The 27,093-nt window shown below is 31.8% G+C and overlaps 1 protein-coding gene across 1 annotated transcript; it reads right to left on the bottom strand.

Annotated features, from left to right (window-relative positions):
- Positions 1-12,473: 12,473 nt before the first annotated feature.
- Positions 12,474-19,830, bottom strand: LOC110999216 (putative polypeptide N-acetylgalactosaminyltransferase 9). The gene is made up of 7 exons (XM_022268162.2): positions 19,743-19,830; positions 19,011-19,094; positions 18,535-18,685; positions 16,348-16,514; positions 14,885-15,049; positions 14,140-14,585; positions 12,474-12,662 (listed from the first exon to the last, which is right to left on the bottom strand). Exons 1-7 carry the CDS (start codon positions 19,828-19,830, stop codon positions 12,474-12,476), a joined length of 1,290 nt encoding a protein of 429 aa, XP_022123854.2.
- Between the last annotated feature and the right edge of the window lie 7,263 nt (positions 19,831-27,093).

A 27,093-nucleotide genomic window follows, 5' to 3' on the forward strand; every position in this document is an offset into this window, starting at 1 on the left:
TGCTATTCGGAGTGAGGCAGAATCCACTTAAAAGAGTTAACTAACATCGGTCCAGCCGATCTTGAGTTCTAAGTGGTGTAACATACACGACTATGTTTTATATATTTAGAATAAATAAGGAATATCCTCCACAAATAAATCTACATAATCTTCAGAGATAATTGTGTAACCTACAATCTGCAACTCTAGGCAAATATTTCAATTCATTGTAGTGTCTAAGAATCTCGCAGGTATCAAATTAGATGAAACTTCACAAAGCTTCAAGATAACTCGCAATTCACTTTGTTAGAACATGGAACGAACGTAATTCGTCAAGGATTTCAGGTGCGAAGTACATTTTGCGGATTTGATAAAATAAAATTGTAATCTGATTGCGAAAACAAGGTTTATTTGCGTTTCGAACTTTTGGAGCTTTTGTCTCTAGCGAATATGAATTATGTTTATTAACTCGCGAACTCGTTTGATTACAGCTTTAACTCTGGAGTTTTATGGTGTTAGGCTTTTTTAAATTAACTGTCTATTAAAAAAAAATGGTTACAAAGGTTTTTTATATTGAAGTTATACTTCTTTTCGCGCGATGGAGAAAAATTATGACAGTGAATTTTTATATTCCCGCGCACACCAACACCTGAATTCGACATCGTAAAGTCTAGGTGGCATGGAAATCGATAACTATGTTCAAGTTGTATATTCTAGTATTTTTATATAAATTGTAAAAGGTTAAAAACGTTACACAAATACATTAAGTAGGTTATTTAAAGTCAAAAATCGTTTTAGACATTTATTTGGACACAGAAAAACGCTACACAGTTACCCTACTACAACCGTTTCATGTGTTATCGAATCAATGTTGGCAATAACAAAATTAACGATTGACTGCAAAGCCAAAGCGATCAAATAAATTGACTACTATAAATTAATGTTAAAATGAGACATGTACATAGCAGATTACATCAGGACGCATTTCACCGCAATGCACCAATCTGTTCCAATGAACCGTCACTAGTAGGAATATTTGACGGAAAACAAAATTATCATTAAATTAATATTGTTAATAAGTTTTGTTTTATTTTAATCGATCAAAATCTTTCGGTCTATTACGTGAAAATAACAATGTAAATAAATGAAAATACGGCAAAGAAATGTTTACCTACGAAGGCGTAAATATTATTACTTCTTAAAATGCATTAAAATCTTTTTCTTAAATTAGTTTTAATTACTTTAATTCATTATGTGATTACTTTTACTCTTTAGCTTATTTCATGTACGGCTATCTACATTTTAAGAACGACTACAATTGTATGTTGATCTAAAGTATTATACTAAAGTGACATTTTTGTCTTTTTTTGAGCAATGAAGTCTTTAAACCTAAGAGGTTAAAAAAAACGTAATTTTTTAATAAACATTTATTTATTTATAAAAAAAATCCGACCGTATTTGTATAACGCGTATTTTTTTAAATTCATATTCTAAGACATCAATTGAGTCTAACCTTATTTATTAATAAGAATATTTAACAAAAGAAAGTGTCTCAACTTACAGTCTCTATCAAAAGGAAAACACTCTGTTCTTTTGTTCTATTTTTCACGTACTAATGTTTACCACTTTAGACTAAGGTGCATTAATACTAATTCACTAGTACAAATGGTTTTTTCCCTTTCAGTCTTTTCACTAGAGCTGTCTGTGGTGGCGGGACGTTGAATAGCCTGGACATTCACGTGACACTGGAGCCTAGGTTGTCTTCAGCAGACTTCTTTACTATTGTGGCGACGTCCTTAACAATAAAGTACCGATGTAGGTATCTATTGCAAACCAGCATTTAACGTTACTGAATCATACTCAATTACTAGATAGATTGTTGTAATATTATCAAATTAGATTTATTAAGAATTACGTTTACAAACATTAATCTATAGTTTTTTTATATACTGTTTCAACTATAGTAACAAGTTTAAAGTAACTTAACTATCTTGCTATCGACGAAGCTCTTTTAAAAAAATCTTTATAAAAATGAAATATTTGATGTAAGTATAAATTCAGAATTATTAGAATTAGAATACAGTCTAGTCGTTGACATGCTTTCTAGTAATCACGCGAATCATTATTAATAGGAAATAAAAATCTCTGGAATATTCTGCTTGAATAATCTTGCAGTTGTCGATAATTAGACCTTGCACCTTTTGCACAATTTGAATCAATTTTGTGAAAATAGACAGAAATTATTTCAATTACAAAACGTTGAGGAATTCAATTTGTATTTTCTGCTCACTTAATTTCATTTCAACCAAATTAACTCGGCGAAACGCATTATTTTAATGGGTCTATAGAACTAAAGACAATAAAGGATTGTTCCACTTGAGTGGGCCCATATCATTGAGGCTTGTTGAGGTTTACTGAGAGTAAATAATGTTTTTTTTAAATAAATATATTATTTGAAATCTTTTTTTTAATTTTGAACACAAGTATTCAGGTAGTAGGTATTAACCCAATGTGTTAGGTTTAAAGACATTTATTCTGATAATAGACATTAGTCACTTACATGAGAACACTTATATGCTAACGTTACAATTTAAAAAAAAAGAAACTTGGTAGAACTTGGATGAACTTTCATTTCCGTAGATTGGGATCACTCAATAGATGGTATTTTAATCATAATTAAAATATTGCTAGGCTGCCTGCACTTTTATATTTTGTGGGAATCTATTATACCGCAGTTATAAGAACCACCCACCCACTTAAGTGAATCGAATTTAACCGAAATTCCGAACTAATTCGCCTTATTTCGTCCTTGTCGAAAAGAGCGTACCAATTTTTGAAAAGCTGGCAACACACTTGCGATCCTTCTGGTAATGTGAGTGTAAACGGGCGGTTTACACACGTCGTCATTATGGTTTTTTCAATATATAATATAAATTAGTGTTTTAATCGTGTTTCATTTAACAATTAGAATATAAACTCTATATTTATATCATATTAACTCTATTATATTATATAAACGATATTAATTTAAATTTTGTGAAAACTACGTGGCAGTAATGCTTATGTACTTTGTGGTTACAATATATTTTCTGTCACATTACTTTTGGTCGATCTTAGATTCATACGTGATCCACATTGTAATATTCTTCCAAGATTTATCTTGCTCAACGATCCAACCAGAATGTTATATAAATATGAAAATTTTATCAATGTTTTGTTTGTAAGAAAACTAATAATATTTTGTGAGGTTAAAAATAACTTCCAAGATTATATGTGGTATTTATATGTTTTATTATAATTCTTATAATGTATTTTTTGCACACCATCTTCATTATTTTCGCGAGTTCCTCATATAACAACCCAAAAATATATACTAAAGGCGTAAATCGAAAAACTTATCACAAACACGCAAACTTTCACGGCATTAGCTATCTCTTTTGACGACTCATAGGAACTTTTAAAAAGTCGCTAAGGTCAATTCTCCGGGCTCGTAACACGCCTAAAAACTTTTCCATTTAACTTCAACGTACACGCATCAAAGTTTGCGATGTGAGGTCTGTAATGACTATCCTTACGCTAATTTACGAGGAAAAGGGCCTTAGAGATACGGAAGATTAGTCCATACAGGCTCTATTGAGGCTTGAGGAAGAAATGTGTGGTCATATCTGAAAAGATCGGATCACGACTACACCGAGATTCGGCGTAGTACGGACAGATTAAAGTACTCAATCATCACTTTTATAAAAAAGGTTTTAGCAGATACGACTGATTTAGTGGCAATATTTGTTCTAATGTGGTTCTGGAGGAGAATGCTACGCTAATGAACGTCTCGATACTTCAAGAATTCGGTATTAAGCAGAGTCTTTTTTCAATAGTACAATCTCGCATCCTTACATTTCGGACACGTAACTCGGCGTGGTGATCAGTCCATAGAACGCCTTGTTGTTTAAGGGAAGGTGGAAGGCACTAGACCGCGCGGAAGGTCATATACAAGTTAGACTGCTCAAGTCTGCCGTTGGAGGTTATCTCGATCAATGCAGCAGGCTGACCTCTAATAGGCAACGATAGCGAAACGGCGTGAAGCGCATAACATCTGCCCCTTCTATTACCACTACTACATAATGAACACTACCGCTCTGTCATGAGTGTACTGGATAAGAAGAAGAAGAATTGGTAAATACTCATACTGACAATTAGTCGAGTCAATAACGATCGGTAAAGCGACATCAAAAGAGGAGGTTTTCAATTCCTCGTATATTTTTGTGATTCTTCTTTTTTTGTTGGAAAGGAGATTTCCTAAGCGTGATTCCATAATGAAACCAGGATTGGATGAGGGAATTACATCGAATTCCAGCGGTACATGAGGGGGTGCTGATTTTAAAGTAAATAGGTACTACGATAACAAACGAGCGCAAGCCCTCTGATATTGACATTATCCACGGTATCAGTGACTGACTGTTTACCCCCTGTTTTATAAAAAAAAAATTTTTAGATAATAATAAACTACTGAAAAGAAATAAATGTTTACATCACCATTTCTGATTACTACTCATTGAAAAAATATCGATTGTAAATATGTTACATATATATGTTGAAATATAAATCCCAACTGAAAACAACAATAGTTCTTTGGTTTTGTAAAATATTATCGTAAAGAACTAAGCGAAACAAGACAGTTAAAGCCACACTACAACCATTTGTTATCTAAACCCTTAGAGACAGAACGGTAAATAACATTAATATAGTTATTATTCTCGACTTTCCATACACAATTTATCATAGCAAATGACGCGGTAACACAATAATTTATCTTGTACATAATTCATTGACGACTAAACAATAGATATGTTTAATATTCTTACATTAACTTCATACTAATACTATAGAATAGTTATTGAATATTTATAATAGAATATATTAAAGGTAGACAGAACAAGAAACTTTAAAATGTTTTTATAACTAATTATGAATAATGGAACTGCAATCCAGTATGAAACCAAATCACAGTCTCACATGCAATACTATTGTATGTCTTACGCACCCATAAGCCACGCGTAAATGAGGCTTCATCAAAATTGTACGCGCTCGCGGCAAAGTTAGCAAGTGACCGCTTACAATGCCAAGTGTAATTATTTGGCACTAGCAACCACAGTCTCTAAACATTCCTTTAGTTGGTAATATTTCTTTAAACTTTAGTGAATGCTACACTTTTCCTGCCTTTCGTGTCACGTCGAAATTATGTTCGTACTATTTATTGTACAAGCAAGCGTTGATTTTAAATTGTTATATTTTATCTTCCAACTTACCGTAACTTTATTTATAATAATGAAGATAGATTGAGTTTCTTGGAGTTATAATTTTTTACTTTTAGGTTGATTGTTTAATTATATTCTAATATAAAAGATGTGCGTGTGACCTAATATTTTCTTGTATAATGTTATGCATAAATGTTGTTTTATAACCTATTATTAAAAAAATACAGAATAAATAAAACCCACCCCTAATATCTTATAACCACTGAATAAATTCAACTCTCTGGTTCATAATTAAAGCGTTTTATAAATTTAGCGTATATTTAAATGATCCTAATCCTTGGGATCGATTAGCTCGAGATCAAACAATTTGTATGACTCAAAACTTAGCGATTAAAAAGAGTGGCGGTAAATTTCTTGCCAGTTCTGCTTGCCCACTCTACGCCCTTCATTTACGAAGTGGTAATAAATGTAAAGTTATAATTCATTTAGCTTCAATGTTTTATTTAACTTTATTTAGCTCTTATCTAACATTCATAAGTGTATTTGTTTACCTGTATAAATTAAGTTATTTTGACTTTTACTCAGACTATATGAAATCTCTAATGACTAAAAAATCAAAAAATGTTATAGATTAAAATATATAACATTTAAAGAATAAGTCTTAAAGAAAATCAATTGCTGATCTAATTTCACATATTTTTGTTATTTTTTGTTTTATAATACTGTAATTATTTTATTTTGATCTCACTCATTGTTTTATTTTATTCTTTATTACTGTTTAATGGATAATATTCTACGACTAAAGTTGTTTTACTCTAGAAGTATAGTGACTTCACATAATATAATTATTTAAGTAATATTGTAAATTCTATTTTAAAAGAATAATTGTGGAGTATCTTGTCCAATCTTCTCCACACGAAACTACCTTTTGGAAGGGGCAACTAGAATCATCATGTTTTATTTAACGTTCAAAAATGCAATTATAGGTGGTCGGTCTCATTGGAATAAATGATTTGATTTTAAATTGATACTGCAAACACAAGTAGAACTTTGTCGTATATCAGACAGAGCGATTCTCATAAAAGTGCCGTCCGAAAAATATATTTATTCGAGATAGCTTGTATTTCGCACAAAACGTGTAAATCAAAGTAACGAAGCTATTTGTACCTCGACATTTGGTTATTTTTCCTCTTATCAGACCTATTCCTTTCCATGAAATAAATGAATCGAGTTTTTGTACTCAGGACATTAATCCGTGTGCCGTTAGGTTTTGGATTTATTTCAACATATTTGATTTATTTCAAGTCATTCGGCGTCCGCACCTAAGGATCCCCGGCTGTGCACCAATGGACTTTCTTTCTATTTGCGCATTTAACATTTGGTTCGGTGAAGGAAAACATCGTGAGGAAACCGACATGTCTTACACCCAAAAAGTCGACGACGTGTATCAGGCACTGGAGACTGATCACCTACTTGCCTATTAGATTTGAATATGATCATTAAACAGATTCAGAAATCTGAGGCCAAGACTCAAAAGAGGTTGTAGCGCCACTGATTTTTTTGTTTTTATGCGGCGTCCATTATTACTTAAGATGTCATGTGGAACACACAACAACAACGTTGCAGCTAATAAGTGACTAATAAGTGGCCGAGAGTTTTATGCCAGTTCTTCTCTTCCGTTCTACGCCCTTGATTTGAAAACTGTGAAAATCTCTGGTTTTCTTATTTAGTGATTACTTCAACAGTAATTATTTACCTTTTTACATATATTACCCACACATTGTCTATGCTTGAAACGAAATGTATTTAAGAGGATTTCTATAAAAAGATAATACGTTTATGTACTATTATTTTTTAGAGGGTTGGTTACTTTGGCTGACAAGAAAAAGTAAATCTAAATAAAAACACGATGTTCTATTGCATTACTTACGTGGGTAGGGTTAGTGGTAGCGTTTTCTGTACTTTTAATCAATGGTCTTCAGCGAGACTAATCAAAAATTCCTTAATCTTCTTAAATATTTGATGGCATTTCTATTCCCTTATAGAATGAACCATCTTATAGGACAATGAATTCCTAAAACACAATAATAAACTTTTAATTTTAGTACATTATTGCAATTAACTTAAGTCATTCTAAAAGTAAAGAAAAATATATATATAAAAAAAAAACAAAAAAATTAAACTCGATTTTTCAATACTGCAGTGGCCAGTTGTTACATGATAAATTAATCACGTCACTAGTTCGATAGGTCCCGTGTGAAAAACGGCCAAGTGACGTGTGACTGGGCCCAACAGTACAACAGTTTTTAGATTAAAAAATAGAATTTTTTGTTGTTTCCACCGTACATGTATTTTTACGTTTGATGTATCGATGAACATAGAACATTGTTTATTTGTATTTCGAACACAACTCTTGTTTTTTGGCATACAAAAATATTGCCACCAATAGTCATTCTTTTGGTGTTAAAATTGCTTTAATGAACCATTGAACACCAAAGAACATACAGAGCAAAATTCTATCGACTCCTGTTTTTTGTTTTAAGTCGGTTAAAGAGGCGATAAAAATCTATGTAAGATTACAAATAGGTACCTATTAAAGACGATTAAGCTACTGTCTGCATATAACGTATATCCTGGGGTCGTAAATCCTCTCTAAGGCCCCACTTTTTGTATTAACTTCATGTAACTATTCTAAGTGTTGTGACACTTAAGTAAGTAAAATATATTATAAGTGAGTCAAATTCAAAGAACATGAAAAAAACTACTTACCTATCCTTCCTAGGGATTGTTGTTTCGCATTTTTTACCACTATCTACTTGGCTTAAAAATGTCGCGAATAGACGTTTAAATATGTTTCTCCTTTAAACCTATATTGCGGTTAGGGCACTTCAACATATTATTATTGTTAAAACATCAATTCTACTTTACAAAAATAACAGAATTCAGAAAGCGTAGGGTAGCAATTTTTCTCATCCCTTCAATATGTTCAGTGGTGTAAACCGAAATTTATCTTCCTTGGGTTCTATTATGTAAACGAGCCTTCAACGCTAAATGTTGTTTATGGTTTCTTCCACAATTTGTACTAAAATACCTTCGGGCCTTATCTACGCTGCTATTATAAATCTGAATAATTTGTTTGACTAAACACGCCAATCTTAATAACCAGGATTACTGCCCCTGGAGTCTTGGCGTCAGATTTCTGTTTCATTACATAACTGGGGGCAAACAGACAGAAGGCACATCTTATGAAAAGTGGTACAGCCAATGGAGACTCACATTAGAAGGCTCGCAAGTGCGTCGCTGCTTTTTTAAGAATTAGCATCCCTGAGTGTAATTGGTTCACAAATACTTTGGTGGGTACCACCACCACGATGGCAAAAACTGCCTTAAGAAACACTCATTGGAATGACATTGAGGAGATATGGGTGGTATTTCGTATTCTGCCTTGACGTCTGATGATAAAACCTGTTTCATTCTGTTTATTTTTAATTTACATTCTATTAATAGGCGTTCAAGAACAGCCTTCTGTGCCTCAGAAGGTGATCCTCATGATGTTTTCCTTCACCATGTCCTCTAGTGTTACAAAGGGAGCCTCTAGTGTTACTAGACCAACACAGTGCGCAAATATTTTACAGAAAAAAAAACCATTGAAATCAACCCCAGCCGTACCCCAACGTATACGATATACTGACTTTTCTCGCCTCATACATATAGTGTTCCTTTGTGCTACTGTTATTTTATCATAAAGTACATATGTCACGTTTCCGATGTTATATATATATATATATATATTTTTTCCCAATTATATGAAATCAAATTTTAATTATATTTAAGCTTTGGATTAAACTTGTTCCGCTTTCCTCGTTATATTTTCTTGTTTTCCCAAAAATGAGGAAATTCGCTAATGTTTAAGGTAATCCAAATTTATCGTTTGAAACTTCTGTGACTTTAAATTAGTCTTATTAATTAGGCTAATTAGAGTCTGTTTCTATTTACGTTAAAAGTGAGTATAAACTTCTAAAATGTTAAGAAAATAATACGATCAGAAAATATTATTGGTTGGTTTTATTTTGATAAAAATTTTTGGTCACTAGTATCTAGACAAATGACTGATTCTGATTTTGTGTCAGCTTCCTGTTTGTGACAAATATATACATACTTTTTAGCTTTGTTTAGTGAAAACTATTTTAAATAATAACAAAACATGATTTCAGTAACAGTATAAAAGTAAATTAATTATGCACTGGCTTTACTTCAAAACATTATTTAATATACGTGTTTTTTGAAAGAATAAAAGAAGTTAAATCTTTTAATTGACACAAATTAAACAAACAAGAGAGAAAATTCCAAATAAAACTGAATGGAAATCGCCCCTGAGGGATGTCCATGGCAATTGAAGTAATTTTGGTTGTGTCGTGATTTTTCTGCTCTAAATGTTTTTTTCTTGTCCCGTTTAATTAATTTGCGGCAGTGTTGGCCACACAGCTAAGCGTGCGACTCTTATCCTTGAAGTCGTAGGTTCGATTCACTGGTGTGCATCAATGGACTTCCATTATACATGCACATTTATCTGCATGGTAAAAGAAACATCGAGAAAAAACTAACATGTATTACCCAAAAAGTCGACGGCGTATGTCACATAGGAGGCTAATCACCTACTTGCCTATCAGATTAAAAAATGATTATGAAACACATTCAAAAATCAGACCTAAAGAGGTTTAAGTGCCACTGATTGATTTATAATATTATTCGTTAGGTTAGGTTATTAAATGGACTATCCAATACAAATCATTTCTAAATTCTAAACAGGAAACTAAGGATCAGTTTTATCTACCTGCCTTACGTGGGATTGCCGCAGACACATTTCTGTGTCCAATTCAAGGGAACTAAAACCAATTGTTGTTGTCATGTTATATTTTAATTAGGCTCTAAACAAAATTGTTCATGTAAAACATTGACTTTTCATAATGCTCTTTTCATTTATTGTATTTTATTCCAAACGATAAATTCAAGTGTATGATATTTGCGAGGTAAATAAATTTTCGTACAAAGCGGTCTTTACTGGACCACAATAATGCGGTCTCAAACATCGGACCTTCCTGTGGTTGCGTTTACGAAAACCATTTTATGTGAAATTCAAATAACAAGTATGCTGTAAAGCTTAAGGAATTTTTTAGGTCACAATAAAATACAATTATATACAATTTCTTGTATAGTTCAAACCGCTTCAAAAAAGGAAAGTATATTTTTTTCTAAATACAGTCTAGTAGAACCATAATTCTAACCTATATTCTATATTAATCGAAAACAAGACAAGGAATCCTCAAACTGAATGTCGATATTATTTATCAATTATTATAACTGATAGCAGTGCTTAACGGGTTAAACATCGTGTTATTTGAGTATTAAATCTTTTATCTAAAGTTCCTTAAAAACAATGAGTGTTGCTTATTACAAAGTATCTTAAACATATACGTAGAAATAAATTTCGATCAGCCCATTGGCAACTGTAGTAGACAAGATGTACTTGGGGAAAAAAATAGTATGTTTGAAATAACATTTAATAAATAAAATACGTAATTTTATTAAGAAGAAAAATACAATTACAGTTTCATAGTTAGTTCTGCAGTTCAGAAGGTAGTCTTTTGATATTAAAATTCTCCATAGTCCATTCTTGCGTTGATATATTTATACATTTATACAAGTCTAATTCCAGGCTTTCCCCGCCAAAATTCTCCTTGACAGTGAGGCACTTTTCCTTTTGTTTATGTCGTAAATTCTTTGACTGAAAAGACCTCTCAGAGATTATAACAAAATCAGCTATGTTATTATTGAGTTACTCAGCATAAGGTACCAAAAACTTTTTATAATTGCAGGTTAAGTGTTTATAAATATGACAGTAATTATTTTTATACCTTAGCGTCATAAATCCAAATTTGTGTCTGCGACTCGTCGTCACACATGCAAGCGGTCACAAATCCCAAAACAAAGTCCAAGCAAACCGTGTCATGTTCGATTCTTCCTTTATTAGTGTACCACCAGAACTGAAATTAGATTTAATTAAAATTAATAGAAAACTTCACTAATTTTATTCGATATTCTCAATAGCAATAGCAATCTGAAGTAATATGATATCTTTATCTTAATTTGTTTTATATACCGCTATATTGTTTGAATACCGTATAGTTTAAATCGTTGTGGCGACATCTATTGGCAGAGTTATAAGATGGGAATAAAATAAGTTTTATTCAACCATTTAAACGTAAACAGTTTGAGCGAAAATCTATTATATATTGTATTCAACTTCATCTACAAATTATTTTTTAAAAAATATTTCCTCGTTGTCATAGCAGATTAAAAATATTATTCACTAGGATATACAGTATACACACTTGATTGCCTCCTTGAAGATGACAGGATCTGGCACTCACAGCCGTCTGAACGTTTACCCACTCCGAAGCCACGTCAAGACACACCGAAAAACCATCCAAAATACTATAAATCTAAAAAACACATAAAAAGTACAATCGAACGTCTAATGGCCCATAAAGTCACTTTATTTCGCAATAACATTACATTGATTTGTAAGATGTGCGATATAGGCAACTACTTCTGAATAGGTTTTAATAATGAAATAAAGGAAGTCGTTTCTTTACAATTTGCATTATATCGGTAATACTGCATTATCTATCGACTCAGACATTGTTATTCTAGTAATGACTCCTATTATTTCTACTCGATTTCAAATGGAAACGCAGAATTGTTCGCTAAACAGGATTAGCATTATAGTTGGTCTATCTTCCGTCTATGATCTTAGACAAGTCTTTGATAAGCTGTCAGTATGCGTTTTTTACTTAACAAGGGGAAAAAGCAGGAGGGCAGATTCACCTGATGTTATGTGATACTAATGGGTACACATATTGCTAGGATTGAAGGACCCTAAGTCGTATTGGTTCGGAATTACAGCTGGTACCAAATAGTGGTAGAGGGTGGCAAAAACTGTATTAAACCCTCAGTTGTGAACCGACGGACGTCGAGGTGATACGGGTGGTATTTGTTTTCTGCCTTAACGTCTGGTGGTGAAACTCAACTATTTATTCGAAGAACTGAATTGAACGGTCTCCATGGTAAGGAGACAAATGGCTGATTGCGAGTGGGATGTCTCTCAATATACAAACACTTAATATTCCATTTTTGCCTCGTCTTAAAATATTATGGCATGTCTTCTGCTAATGCTTCTCATACCTGCCCATAAGCAACATTTACGTCAGGCAATTTTATGTCTGGGTAAACATTATGCAGGTACCATTCAAATGATTTACATTTCAATTTTTCTCGCAATTCTTTCTGCTTTGTTACATCACCGAAATCTTCACGTACTCCCCCGATCCTTTGATAATAATATTTTGCATAATCATCCAGCCACACCTGAAGAGAAAATTTGTTAGGGTGTGTCATACTGTTACTGTTAATTTTTTTTTTAACAGTAACAGTATGACACACCCTAACTTCAAAAAGACTTTCAAAAAGACCATAACAATTATATGTTTACTTTGTTGTATTTGTTTTTACAAATTATACTATTTCAAGAAAGCTCTGAACACATGCTACTTTACTCTCGAAAATTTCGAAATAAGTTGGTTCGTGTATCATGTTCATGGCGCTGCCTTTTGCCTTGCGATTTTCATTATTATATGTCATAGAGCTTGTTATTTAACAATGACAAAGTCTAATCAGTTTATTATCGTTATTAGTTGTCTTTTATTCGATGTGTCAATATTGACAATAATAATATTACTAGATCTACAAAATAACAGACAATTTGATCATTTATTGTAATAGTAATTTTATTGTAATTATTCTTAATATTGGAGCAATGGTCTTAGTGTTAGCTGCTATTATCATATCAAACATTAAAGTTAGTTGGAAACAGTGAATCCTAGGTAGTAGCTATCCTAGATTATTCAATTTTGATAGAATTTTAAATTAACGGCTATTACGGACAATAATAATAATAACTTCATAGTCTCCATTATTAACTTTGAACCTTTGACAGTATAGATTATAGTAATCTTTGACACTTGTTCCTATAAACGTTTGATACTGTATTTGATTCGGGTTTGCTCGCGGAACGAGTCCATTAATCCATTCCCCTCTCTCACTCGGAATTTATGCATACTGTCTTAGTATATCATTCAGGAGTTATGTAGCACAGTGGGGAAATAATTTAGAACGGCTGAGTATGAATTTCATTTTTCTATTAATTTAATTTTACTTTTATAAGAGCGTACCAATTCTTAAAAGGCCGGCAACGCACTCGCGAGCCCTCTGGCATTGAGAGTGTCCATGGGCGGTGGGCGGTATCACTTAACATCAGGTGAGCCTCCTGCCCGTTTGCACCCTGTTCTATAAAAAAAAAACTATTAATTCATATCTTAATATAAATATTTCTTGTGTGCGTGTGTATGTGACTGAACTCCTCCTAAACGACTGGACCGATTTAGACGAAATTTTTTGTGTGTGTTCAAGGGGATCTGGGAATGGTTTAGATTCACAATTTTGTCCACAGGACAATGTTTTTTTATTTAATTTTCCATTTATTAGTTGTTGTTGATTTTTTTATTTTACCATCGCAGTGTGAAATTTTAAATAATATTCGAATTTTAATTTTAGTCTGTCCCGAAATTTAAAAAAAGTTTTGTTATCATTGTGTTATATCGTGTGTGACCATGTGCTGGATCGTTAGATATTGTCATAACATTTGAATAATAATTTTTATCAAAATGGCTTATTAAAAATTGAAATTTTGAAATTAAAGACGTGTAGACAGGACAACGTCTGTCGGATCCGCTAGTCTCTATATAATTAGCTTAGTTAACAACAAGCAACCAAAAAAATATATTACCTCGGCTAGTCTCAATGCATTTCGCCTGTGTGATCGCTTCGCAAATTTATACGGGAACGTCTTTCTAAAAACATGTCCCACATGTGAGCACGGAACTATTTCCAGGGACCCGCCACACATCCAAGTCTTGAACGATAACTCCAAATTCTCAGCACCCCAAATTCTATAGCCTTGGTCGAAATAGCCGATTTTTTTGAAAAAATCTCTGTTGATTGCGAATAATCCTCCAGATATAGTGGGCGTTTTTATTGGTGCTGAGGGTATTTTCCGGGTTTTTAATAAGGGCCGCCAAATGTATTTGAGGTCCCATTCGAATCCGCCAATTTGAAGGTATTTTGAGGTCTGTGGTATAAATTCGAAGGTTGCAGGATCTATGTGGCCAACAGCTGGGCTAACTACAGTTGCAGAGTTCAGTTTTATTCGATCCAATAGGGGTTCAATCCAGCCTAAAGAACAAATATTATTGTAGACTTCATTTATTTAAAAAATAAAAGAGCATGACGAGAGCGTATAGTGTAACGGGTGTCAATTTGTTTTGATGACTTTTGTACTCAGTTGTAACATTTTATCGAGTTTATGTGACCTATACCATTTTTTTTATTTCATAGGAGGCAAAAAGCAGTAGGCTCATTTGATGTTAAGCAATACCGCCGCCCATGGACACTCACATCGCTAGAAGGCTGGTGTGTGCCGGCCTTTTAAGAATTGGTACGCTCTCTTTATTTGATTAGTTGTATCTATTAACCTGTAGTACATTCGCAATGACTGTCAAGAAATACCACTACGGGGCCAGTGGCGTATTTTGTCCCCAAAATCCTTGCTCGTATTAAGCCTTTCCTGCGGCTGGCACGGATTAATGTAACCTTAGTTAACGTTCTAACGTAGTTCTCTAGGTTCTCCTTTAAATGGTCTGAAAAGGTTAACATTTTTACTATACCAATTTAATAAAGCAATATTCATCTATTATACATATGTATACACATATTCAGTACTTAGTAGCAAATTTTGTTTGATCAGGCTTCAGTCTATTTATCTATTGCTACCAAAAAATTTTCGTATACTATACTATATAAAAAGGTAATTAGTAGGTATATTATGTAATTTGAAACGAAATAATATAATTATTATATTCCTTTTCTAAAATTACAGAATAATACAAACTATTTTATATACTTAATAATTACGTAAGTATCAATAACAGAAATTATATTTGATATTACTTTAACCCAAGCTTAAGTTTTAGATAAATAAAATTATTAATTATAATGCTTTTAACATAATTGTATAGTTCCTGTGGCGGTGTGTCTTCAGTGCTGTCTACTAGACGCCAATTTAATAGCGCCTGTGACCTTACATCGTATACTTCAAAGGATACAAAACCATAGTTAATTAGTAGAATCTGGTAGTTTGTTCTTAATAATGTATCACTCATTTGTTTAATATTTATACATAAGTAATATCCTTATTTGTGCACAGAAACATGCATAATTTTAAGTCGAAGTAAGAACGAAGAAGTAGACATGGGGAGAAATTGGCTGTGCCAAAATTCAATCTGGGACTGTTTAGAAAAAACACCTTTTGTGTGGCAATAAGAGTTTACAATAATTTACCAAAAGAATTAAACAGATCTTCCTACTAGAGTCTTTAAAAATCGACTTGTAAAAATTATTCGAATAATTCGAATTTAGTAAAAATTATTCTTTAATAAATGATTATTTGAGTGAGACACTGCAGTTTATATAAAATTAATAATGTATGATACAAACAATGTAAGAATGGACTAATTCATATGACTAATAATGTAAAATGTAAAAGTCCTTTACAGACAAATTTGGGCGGCATTGTATGGCAGAATGTGAAAACTAACGATCGTACCGCCTTACACATTTTTGTACCATATTCTTGCAATAAATTATTATTATTATTGGATATGTAAAGAAATGATTATATTTCTTACATTAGATTATTATTTACCTATTTTGTTTATAAATGTTAATTAGGTTGTGTTTGTCTATGATGTGTAGTCATTTTTAATTTAAGTATTTGTTTATTATGAGTAAATAGATTAAAAAATAATTTTAAACTGAAATAGAAAACTTTAATTTTTATGCAACACATTTAAGTTTAACTTCCTTATAAAAATATAAAATATACCACCTTTTTTGAATCATAAAGACGTTGGTACAATAAATTCAATAGTCCACTTACCCATAGTTGAAAAATCGTCAAAGAGAATTATTTCTTTCAGAAGATGAGCGGGGGTCCTTTGTAGGACTGAATCAATTGTTCGCAAAAGTACGGACCAGGCTTCATTATAAAAACAAATAACCACAGAGGCTTCAGGTAGATTATTTGAATAATTTTTTTGTTTACACCTGGAAAATTCGAACGAAAATAAAGATAACGAAAACTCTATCAACATTCTTTACTAAACTTAGTATTGGTATCTAGTATGTTTTCATTATCTTTATTTAGTTAAGTCCTTTCACAGTACATATTTACCAAACACCTAGTGTAAATATTATGTAGTTGTAATATTTTTTACATTAAAAATGTTGCCCGCCCGTTGCATACGTTTTAAGTACTATGCTATATATTTGTTTACTTGTAACGAAGTGTAAATTAATTAAATAAAAATAAATATTAACCTTTTAATATCAAGTACATCACGTACTACGTCAAATGAATAGTTAATTGGGTTATGAGAGGCAGAGAATAAAGAGTCTTCTATCAGTGCACTACCTACTACAGTTGAATTTTGATAGAACAATAAATTATTTATAATTATCTTTAGTCATAAACATACAAATGTAATGGTGACTGATTGATTATAAACGCCGCTATTTGTAGCTGTAGGTATATTTTACATCTCGTAAAATGTTTCAATGTACACCCTATTATAAATAAGCTATTGAATGTTTTGTCTTAATGACTAGCTTATTGTTCTAAGATCTTAATTGGACGCGCCTTTGTTCACGGTCCTTACAATATTTTATTTAAAACTAAAAACATAAAAATTTATCTCGGAGCAATGATACTAAATATATTATGATAATGTACTCGTATTTAAACTTTGTCACAGGTATTAGGACAACAACGTTAAAGTGAAATCACTGCAAAACCTATAAATAAAATAAATGTAATTCTCAATAATTATTATTTTGAGTGATTGTATATAGTATTTTAAAATAATACTAGTAATGTCATAACTAGTAAGTAATCTAATGATGTCTTTTTCAGTGGTTAAAATGTATACTATCTTAATATATATATTTCTTGTGTGCGTGTGTATGTGACTGAACTCCTCCTAAACGACTGGACCGATTTAGACGAAATTTTTTGTGTGTGTTCAAGGGGATCTGGGAATGGTTTAGATTCACAATTTTGTCCGCTGGACAATGTTTTTTTAATTAATTTTCAATTTATTAGTTGTTGTTGATTTTGGAATGTTTTACATTTCATCCGACAGACGGCGCTACCATCGCAGTGTCAAATTTTAAATAATATTCGAATTTTAATTTTAGTCTGTCCCGAAATTTAAAAAAAGTTTTGTTATCATTGTGTTATATCGTGTGTGACCATGTGCTGGATCGTTAGATATTGTCATAACATTTGAATAATAATTTTCATCAAAATGGCTTATTAAAAATTGAAATTTTGAAATTAAAGACGTGTAGACAGGACAACGTCTGTCGGATCCGCTAGTTATTATATAAATTTAAGAATAAATATTCTAAACTAAAGCTCCTTATATATTTATTATATTACGATACGCGTGTTAAAATTACCATGGTTGTCTACACAAGCAATTGAAACAAAATACGCGATAATTTTTACTTATTTGCTATTAAAGTAAATGATAACAAAATACCCTTCTATCACTTATCACTTAAACTTAGATAAACTCAGTTACTAATGGAATCACATCATGCGGCTAGTCCATATTAAACTATATTCATACATTTTCAACAACAGCATTCACGAAGTGTACTTTTCAGTTTACACATGAAAAATATATTTCATATTTGTTTTCCTGAAATATATCGGTATATAATCATCACTTGTTATGTATGCTTTGGAGATTAAACTCTAGGCAGTAGGCATGTAAATTTAACAAGCTTCGTGATAGTGCAGGCAGTAAGGTAGGCAGTACTAACTGCCACCTGGGAAGTAAAATCATGTAAAAATTGACCAAATCACAAGAAGAAAGTTGTAGCAATGTCTGGCGAGTACGGAGCATGAACTTGCAGATCATGTAGACTGAGGTTTTCCACGTGTCAACGCGTTAATACAGTGATGATCGTACAAGAGTTGGGACTGTTTGATTGCTAGCTGCAGGATTATTGGATAGCCCCATGGGTACAACGGCAACTTCAAAACCCCTATACTACTTACCAGTCGTCTCTATAATCTAGCAAAGTGCGATTGATGGGTATAAGATCACTAACGTATTGATTGAAAGAATAATCTTTCCATCCCTGTCTTATCATAATCCGAATATGACCTCGTATATTGTCTTCCAAATCAACAGGAGATCCGTTTGTGCCTAAAATATATTTTTATTCGACTGAAAAAGGTTTATATGAAATAATATTGAACTAAATTATAGGTTAATTTTAAGAATTTGATGAAAACAAATAACACAGAAACTATTTATGTGAATTGGATTTTTGTAATAGTATATTTATCGATTTATGTGAAGAAACCACTAAAATAATGTTTTACTAATCTACCAGGAACCCATGAAATTAACAAAACGATCAAGTCCATAATTGGAAAAACCAATTTTAAAATTCCCGCTTTTATTTTACTCTTTCAATAAGTCTTGTTAAGCAGAGCATTCAGTAGGATCTAATGATGTACCCTCTCACCTAGTGGAAACTCGCTGTATTTCACTGCTGTAAGTTTTTCTTTCATGGAAAACTTTCGACTCGGCGGACCCACAAGTTGCCATGCTGAAAGTTATTAATGATGATAATTTAAAAAAATATACATTTTTGGCAACAGGCTCCTACTGACCGCGGCTTATGTAATCAAGTCCAGCAAATAAGATAATAATAAATCAGTGGCGCTGCAACCTCTTTAGGTCTTGGCCTCAGATTTCTGAATCTGTTTCATGATCATTTTTAATCTAATAGGCAAGTAGGTGATCACCCTCCAGCCATTCTAATAAAAAAATCACATCGTGTTCTATTTTTACATATTCTATGAGAAGTATTTGATGCATTTTACAATAATAAATCATGGTCTAAATAGGGAAGGACAAATTAACAACAAGACCTTTGTCTAGAGATAAGCTAAGTTAATTCAATAGTAAACAATGCAAAAATACTCTAGACTAAATACAATTTGAAAGGCTTATTTTATTATATTTATTATTAGCATGGAATGTTATTGATGTATTAGTATGAACTAAATGGTAATGTTAGTACTGTTGCAAGTAACTAGTTAAATTGAGAGAACTTGACGCTATACATTTTATTTCTCTTAAAGGCGAAAATGTGCGAAAATATTATATTATTGTAACAATTAACACAAAGTGCAAATTATTAACGAATGTAGAAGAAAGTTTAAATTTCTAATAAAAGCAAAATTCTTCTTACTTGCGAGTGGATCCGTAAAATTATTTCTCATTCCGTAAACTTTTCTAAATCCTCTCAATGCTTGCTCGTACAGTTTCTGATCTTCCATTCCTGAAACTTCCCGTTGCATTTCCTTAAAAATCGTTAATAGTGAAACTGTCCATACTATGAAAATGGATATTAAAATTTTAAAAGCGTACTTCATTGCCATTCTGTAACGTCAATTGTTTTGTGACAATGAAGGAAAGTGTACTTTATATACGAATGTACCTATTCACAACTTTACGGTGGATTATTAATATATGACTCCTGTACTATACATATATAGCCTGCTTAGTAAATTGGCTGTGACACATCAATTTCAATTCAAACTCAACAATTAAATCTTTAATAGCAGATGAGATTAGCACTTTTAACTTAACAAACATTTCACTCTCATACTAGAAGTGATATATATGAATTTTAAACAATTATAATCACTATTTTAAGTATAATATATAAATTATCACATTTTGAGAGATTGTCTCTTCTGGTTTACCTTACAAACTTTACCACTGTATTAAGTAAATATTATACATTGTACATTGAAAACCAGAATAAAAACAAAAATATTTATTCAAGTACTATAATAATTTATATTATTATTTATGCATTGAAGACTTCTACTTCCACTTATCTATCACCTTCACTATTGTTTTCCAATCCTTCCTCGACCGGCCCATTTAACCATTTTGAGTGTGGTATAACGTCACTTATTTTTATAAGGCTTCGTTTTAATTATCACTTTTTACTTTGTCTTTATTTTCAACCGAACGATAGTTCCCTTGCTCTTTGGCAAACATGAGTCTTATATAATAGACCCTTAATAAAAAATCTCAAGAAAAGATATTCACAAGAATAACCCCTCATAAAATGTTAGCACTACCTAAGAAGTTTCAACGCTCTCACACATAAGGTAAACAGTGGTTGTAAACATTCACCTTCATTGACTCGTTTCACTTATATAGGACAGATACAATCTCTTTATGTATTCTTTTAATACATAGTCTGAACCCTTTATAACATATAAATAATTTATTATAAATTTATTTATTTATTTATTTCCAGTAAATTTTCCTATCGTTAGTAGTAGTTACAACTAATGCGATAGAATTCCATTATATTACCCACACCAACTAACCTACATACAAACATTAAAAAATTATACTTAAATGTGAAAATGTATATATATATTTATTTACGTGTATTTACGTGTAAAGCGAATAAATAAATGTATTAACGTTTAAAATAGTATGTTGCTTAGATTACGTTATTTAAAGTTATGATATTGTATTCAGATTTTTTTTATAGAACAGGGGGCAAACGGGCAGGAGGCTCACCTGATGGACATTCTTAATGCTGGAGGGCTCGCGAGTGCGTTGCCGGCATTTTAAGAATTTTTACGATCTATTCTTGAAGGACACTGTCGCATTGGCTCGGAAATACTTCAGTGGGCAGCTGGTTCCACATAGTAGTGGTCCGCGGCAAACAGTGGCTTAAGAAAGGCTCCGTTGTGGAACGACGGACGTCCAGGTGATACGGATGGTATTTAGTATTAGGCCTTGACGTCCGATTATGAAAGTCTGCTGCCGGTAATAGTTCGAACAACTCCTTAGAACACTCCCCATGATATTGTTAAAATCAAATTAACCAACAATAAAAAAAACAATAATAAATTGTTTATTTGTAAAGAACGTTCAGAATAAAACATAAAAATAGGCATGCACATGTCATATTAAATTTATTACCTACAAATAATTATCCCCAAAATTATATCAAAGTATTTAAACAAATTTTACCTAAAAGCATACAAACTACTTTATCAGAAAATAACCCCAAAAGCCTATTTAAGATAAATTTAATTAAACTGTGCAATACAAACCGCACTTTCGCAAAATTTTCCTCAGGTTGATTACGCGCAATTTCAATCTCAACCCTTGCAAATGCCAAATTGATCTTTATGCTATTGAAATACGATCTATTTTCCCGCCATTTTAAATAATTTTTAGTGTCACGTTACGGACGAGGACAAAAAAGAATTCAGATTTATTTTACAATCGTATCGTTAAAGTAAATTGCGGTTGAAAAGAAATACTAAAAAACGACAAAATAATTTAAAGAAAACGATCGAACTTTTTCCTATAACTTGATTGCTATAAAAGTTTATTTCAAGCATAATTCTAGCATCATGTCATCCACCGAGGATCTGTTTCGAAAAAAGCAAGATACCCAGCAATTAAACTTCTTTAGCAAAAGCTCTTTTTTTACTTCATAAAGTGGCGCCCGAACAAGGAGACATAATAACATACAACTGTGATGTATGTTTCTCCGACCCAATAGACACAATCGATAATACTTTCTATGGGCCCGTTTGATACTCGGTTACACTGTGAATGAAAATATAAACATGTGCAGGTCTGAGAACCAAAAAACTCAAATTATAGCACAGAAGGCTGATCCTACTTGCCTATTAGAAAAGGCCACAGTAAAGCGTAAGGTAACACAATAGAGATTTTTTTAGAGCAGCCTATGGTTATAATCATATTTTGTTGTGTCTGAGTCCAAGAGAATCATTACGAAATAAGTTCAAGGAATTAACTATTAGGACTATTGTCACAATAGTTAATTCCTTTAACTTATTTAATATATACTGGGCTTTCCCAGTATATATTCTTAAAACCTTGTTGTATGTACAAATAAAATATAAAAGATTTTAATACAAACAGTGACTTTCAACAATGTAATACTTGAAACAGAACAAATCTAAGCATACGATCAATCAAACTCCAGAAGATAAACAATTTCTTATATGGAAACTGTGTTCATTTTTACAAAAAAAATCCAAGCGAAATTAGAGAATTATCACTTAATAAATTTAAAACTCTAGTTAAACGTATTATTGCATAAAGCTTTGTATAAATTTCTCAATTATTTAAATGATTCTTGCGATTGATTTGCTCCAGTTCAAATATTTATCCTTCCCTTACAAACAATTTGTATGACTCAAAACTTATCGATTAAATTAAGTGGCGGAGAGTTTCTTGCCAGTTCTTATTGCCCATTCTACGCCCTTGACTTGTGAACTGGTATTAAATGTATATTTAGAATCAATCAATCAATCAGAGTACTTGGTTACCTATACGAATAAACTTATTTTGAGTTTGAGTTATACGTTTAATATACTTGTGGCATAGTAACTTCTAAAGAAATGTTTTTTTCTGTTGGAGAAATAGGCGTTAAAATGGTGTCAGCACTTTTGGTTGTCTACGGCAGCAATCTAAGACGTAAATCTACTACAGATATTCGGTGACTTATAATATTGATAATATACTATTTATAATCTGTGCTAGTCTTAATTTACTTACTCATTTTAATACCGGACTGAACTAGTCTTTACTCATTAAATTATAGTAAGGCCACAGGTATGTCTTACCCTCGGTCTTCGATGGGTGATCACCTGATTTATGTAGAAAAAAATCAAGTCAAGGTCAAATCTTTGTAAGTTTTTTTATTTATTTATTGATTAATTTTTCTCTCATGAGAGTTTTTTTCCCTTTCTAGCTCAGTAAACAGTATATTATCACTATGTAATATTTCGTTCCACTTCCACTACAACTGTGCGATTTTAAGATAATTTTTGACGCGCACCACCATTATGTGGAACCGGCTGCCCACTGAAGTATTTAATAACCAAATTGACTTAGAGTCCTTCAAGAAAAGACTATATTTACTTGCTTGCGAGCCTCTTGGCAATGTGAGTGTCCAATGGCGGAACGGTATCAATCACTTAACTTTATAGAAGCCTCGAGCCCGTTTGCCTCCTGCCAAAAAAACAAATATATTATAATATACGCAAGAATGTGGGATCCGATAATTTACATTCTACAGGCATGTAAAACTCTTTGTTCTAATCATCTTTCTATAGTAACACAATCCGCCCAAATTAAGCCTTTCATAATACTATTGTCTGGGTGTTCTCTTAGATAAAGCCAGATTTGAATTGTAAATTGAATTTGCATATGTTATAAATTCACGAACGTCTCTCTTGTTTGTGTATAAAATTATTGTTAATAGTTATCCTAATATTCAAACTCTGTATTTGTACACACGTGTATTAGAAGATTGTTGATATTGCTAATCCATTTGATATATGAAATAAAAACCTCAGTGTACCTACTTATGTACACGGGTTAGAAGTTATACTTCGCGCGCGCGCATCGTAAAAATGAACTCTTATAATTTTTCCCTAAAGCACAAGCAAAAGAAGTATAACATCAAAAAGATAGTAGACGTATAAGTCTTATGCACTGAGGCTTTGAAATGGAATATTCGTTTAATGATTAGTTCTTACAGAAATTAATCAATTCAAAAATAGCCTAGCCAAGCATTCGTCCATAAGAATACTATAGAGAATCACACTACGACCGAGTTTAATTCTTGAATCTGTGCTATGTTTAAGATGTTGCGTCTGTGAAAAAATAAAACAAATAAATTCATATAAATTTTTTGTATAATCGGTGGAAAAAACAGATCCAAGCCACTCAGTATGTATGTATAAAAAGAAACAAAATAAGTTAATAATTTTCTTATATAATTAAGATATAACCTCCATTATGTCGCAGTTAATTATATGAAGTATCATTAAAATACCTCCAAAATATATTACTCTAAAGCCAGACAGACTCAGAATCAAATTAGAAGCTCACTGGCACTCAATGGTAAAAGTTAATTTGGTCCGAGTTCAAAAAAGTTTTTTCCCAGCTACTAATGATCTTTCGAGTGAACCTCCTTGTATAATTGAAAGTATAAACGTATATTTTACTATTGATTTATGATAACAGCAACTTCTTGTGATAAGCTTTTTGAAAGACTCATCGAAATCCGTTTAGTATCCGGAAACACGTTATATAAAACTAATCAAAATGGCGGCAAATTTAATCCATTGAAAAACATATTTGCAAAGACGATTTTGTTTTTATAGTTTGTGCGATGATTATTAAACTTTTTCACTGTTATAAACAAATCATCTATTAAACAGAAAAAACTCAACCATTGCTTAGTTTTTTTTACATATTTTCTGTAACTTTTTATAATGTACTAGCTGAACTGGCAAACGTCGTTTTGCCATGTATATCATTTATGGTTATTGTGCCTCACTCGACATAGATAGGTATAGTGTGTCGCGGACTTTTTTGTAGATATTTATAAGATCTACAATTACTTAGAACATTTTATGGTTCTATCTTTAATAGTTTAGGCAGGGTACGCAAAATAAGTAACTTTTTTGGTAGATTTTTTACACCTTGTGTCCAAAAAACCCTAATATATTACGGAACCCTATTTTCGTTCAAAATTAAATATAGCCTATATTACTCGTGGATAATGTAGCTTTCGAATGGTGAGAAAGAATTTTTAAAATCGGTCCAGTAGTTTATGAACCTATTCATTACAATCAAACAAACAAAGTTTTCCTCTTTATAATATTAGTGTAGATAAACATGTTACAGTAATATAAGAAGCATACGACGAGTACTTCTCCTTTTTACATTTTTCCAAGTTCAGGTGTTCATTAATTTACTCTAATCACTCACCATTTCCTAACAAAGGGACAAAGGCTTGGCAAAACAAGCCACATCTGCCAGTAAATGATGATCGCATTACGTAAATAAAGATGTTGGTTTGTTGCCATCCACAGTAGCGTCTACTAACGACCGTATCATTAATCATACAGTGTCTCTGTAGTGTAAAATATGAGGGAACAGAAGCTGCGTGTACTTGCTTCATATTATGTAAAGGAAATTTCAAATGACATACTTGGTTTGTAATTAAAATTAGTTCATGGTGTTAAACAATTATATCTAAACTTTTGTATGAAAATTATTGTTTATTGAAATAAAATAAATACTTAAATGTTCAACAAGATTATGATTTCCATAATGAACAGACGTATACTCTGATTTTTGATTCCGTAGAATTCTGACATTTCTTAAGTGTTGCTACTAAAAAAACAAAACTCTCCACCGAAAAAGGGACAAATTTGATCCATTTGAGGGCAATAATATAAAATGCTATGTATTTTTTATGTTTTAGGTTTTATGACCAACAAAAATTTCAATATCACGAATAATACACGGAATTAACTTTAATTACTTAATTTAATTATTTAGCTCGCATCACTGCCTATTAATTCCAGGTTTCGTAAACCTTTTTTTAAATATAACAATAATATTTACTTTTATACTGTTTGTGATGAAAAGGTACTTAATTATCTCTCGCCGTTAAAGCACTTTCAATGTGGATACATTCACTTATAAATAAAATGTATGTATAGAATCAGATGTTCAGACTCGTATTGATATTGACAAATATGCCCGGCCAAAAAGGTTTGTAATCTCTGACATGTCAAAAAATGATAGCTGTCAGAATTGCACGAAAATCAGTGTATAAGGTATATAAAACAGAAGAAATACAATATTTCGACAGTCCACTTACGGTCTGCGCATGCACAAAAGTATTGAAAAATATGAAATTAAAAGTTTTAACGTGTTTTCCACAACCCATATTAATCATGGATGTAGCATTCTACTTTTATTTTTTTAATCATTGCATTGTCTTTAATGCTCATTCGTTACAATCACTCAAAAATACAAATTTTCCTCTTTTAATATTAGTAAAGTATCGTATTATTGTTTCGTCGTAAACACTTATTTAAATAATGTATAGTACTAGTCAAACGAAACCTTCTACAAAATCAATTTACTAAAAACATTTTAAACGATATAATGTTCCGAACTTTCAAGGCTTTCAGGAGCACTCAACTATTTTGTCGAACTGAAATTACATAAAACGTTACGATGTGAATCAACCGCGCTATTGTTCGCGACAAAGCTCCTCAAACAAGTTGCAGGAAGCGAGCTTTCCTTGAGGAAATTACTTGCAGTAAACTGGAGTATAAGAAATGTTAAGTTCCCGAAACGGAAGAGATAAATAATAAAAAATTTCTTCCCGCTGCAGCGTAACAGTTTACACGGGTATAATGGCTGATAAAAATCCCCGTGGAAAATATTTTAGCGTCTTTATAACAGTTTCAACACATACACACCTTTGTGACAGGTATTTAGGTAGTTGTGGCGTCCAATTGTGGTGTGTTGTAACTATTAAATGAGCAGTAAACTATGACGTTTTTTATTTTATAAATCAAGGATTCGAATTTATTTCACAATTTTACATTTAAGATTACAGCAAAACATTTATAAATCTTCTTTCTCTTAAATAACTTTTTTTTTATTTTAATCTTATTTTATTTTGTCCATGAGGGAAGGCGTGATTAGAT

The sequence above is a fragment of the Pieris rapae genome, chromosome 14 (genome assembly GCF_905147795.1).
Source record: "Pieris rapae chromosome 14, ilPieRapa1.1, whole genome shotgun sequence".
NCBI lineage: Eukaryota > Metazoa > Arthropoda > Insecta > Lepidoptera > Pieridae > Pieris > Pieris rapae.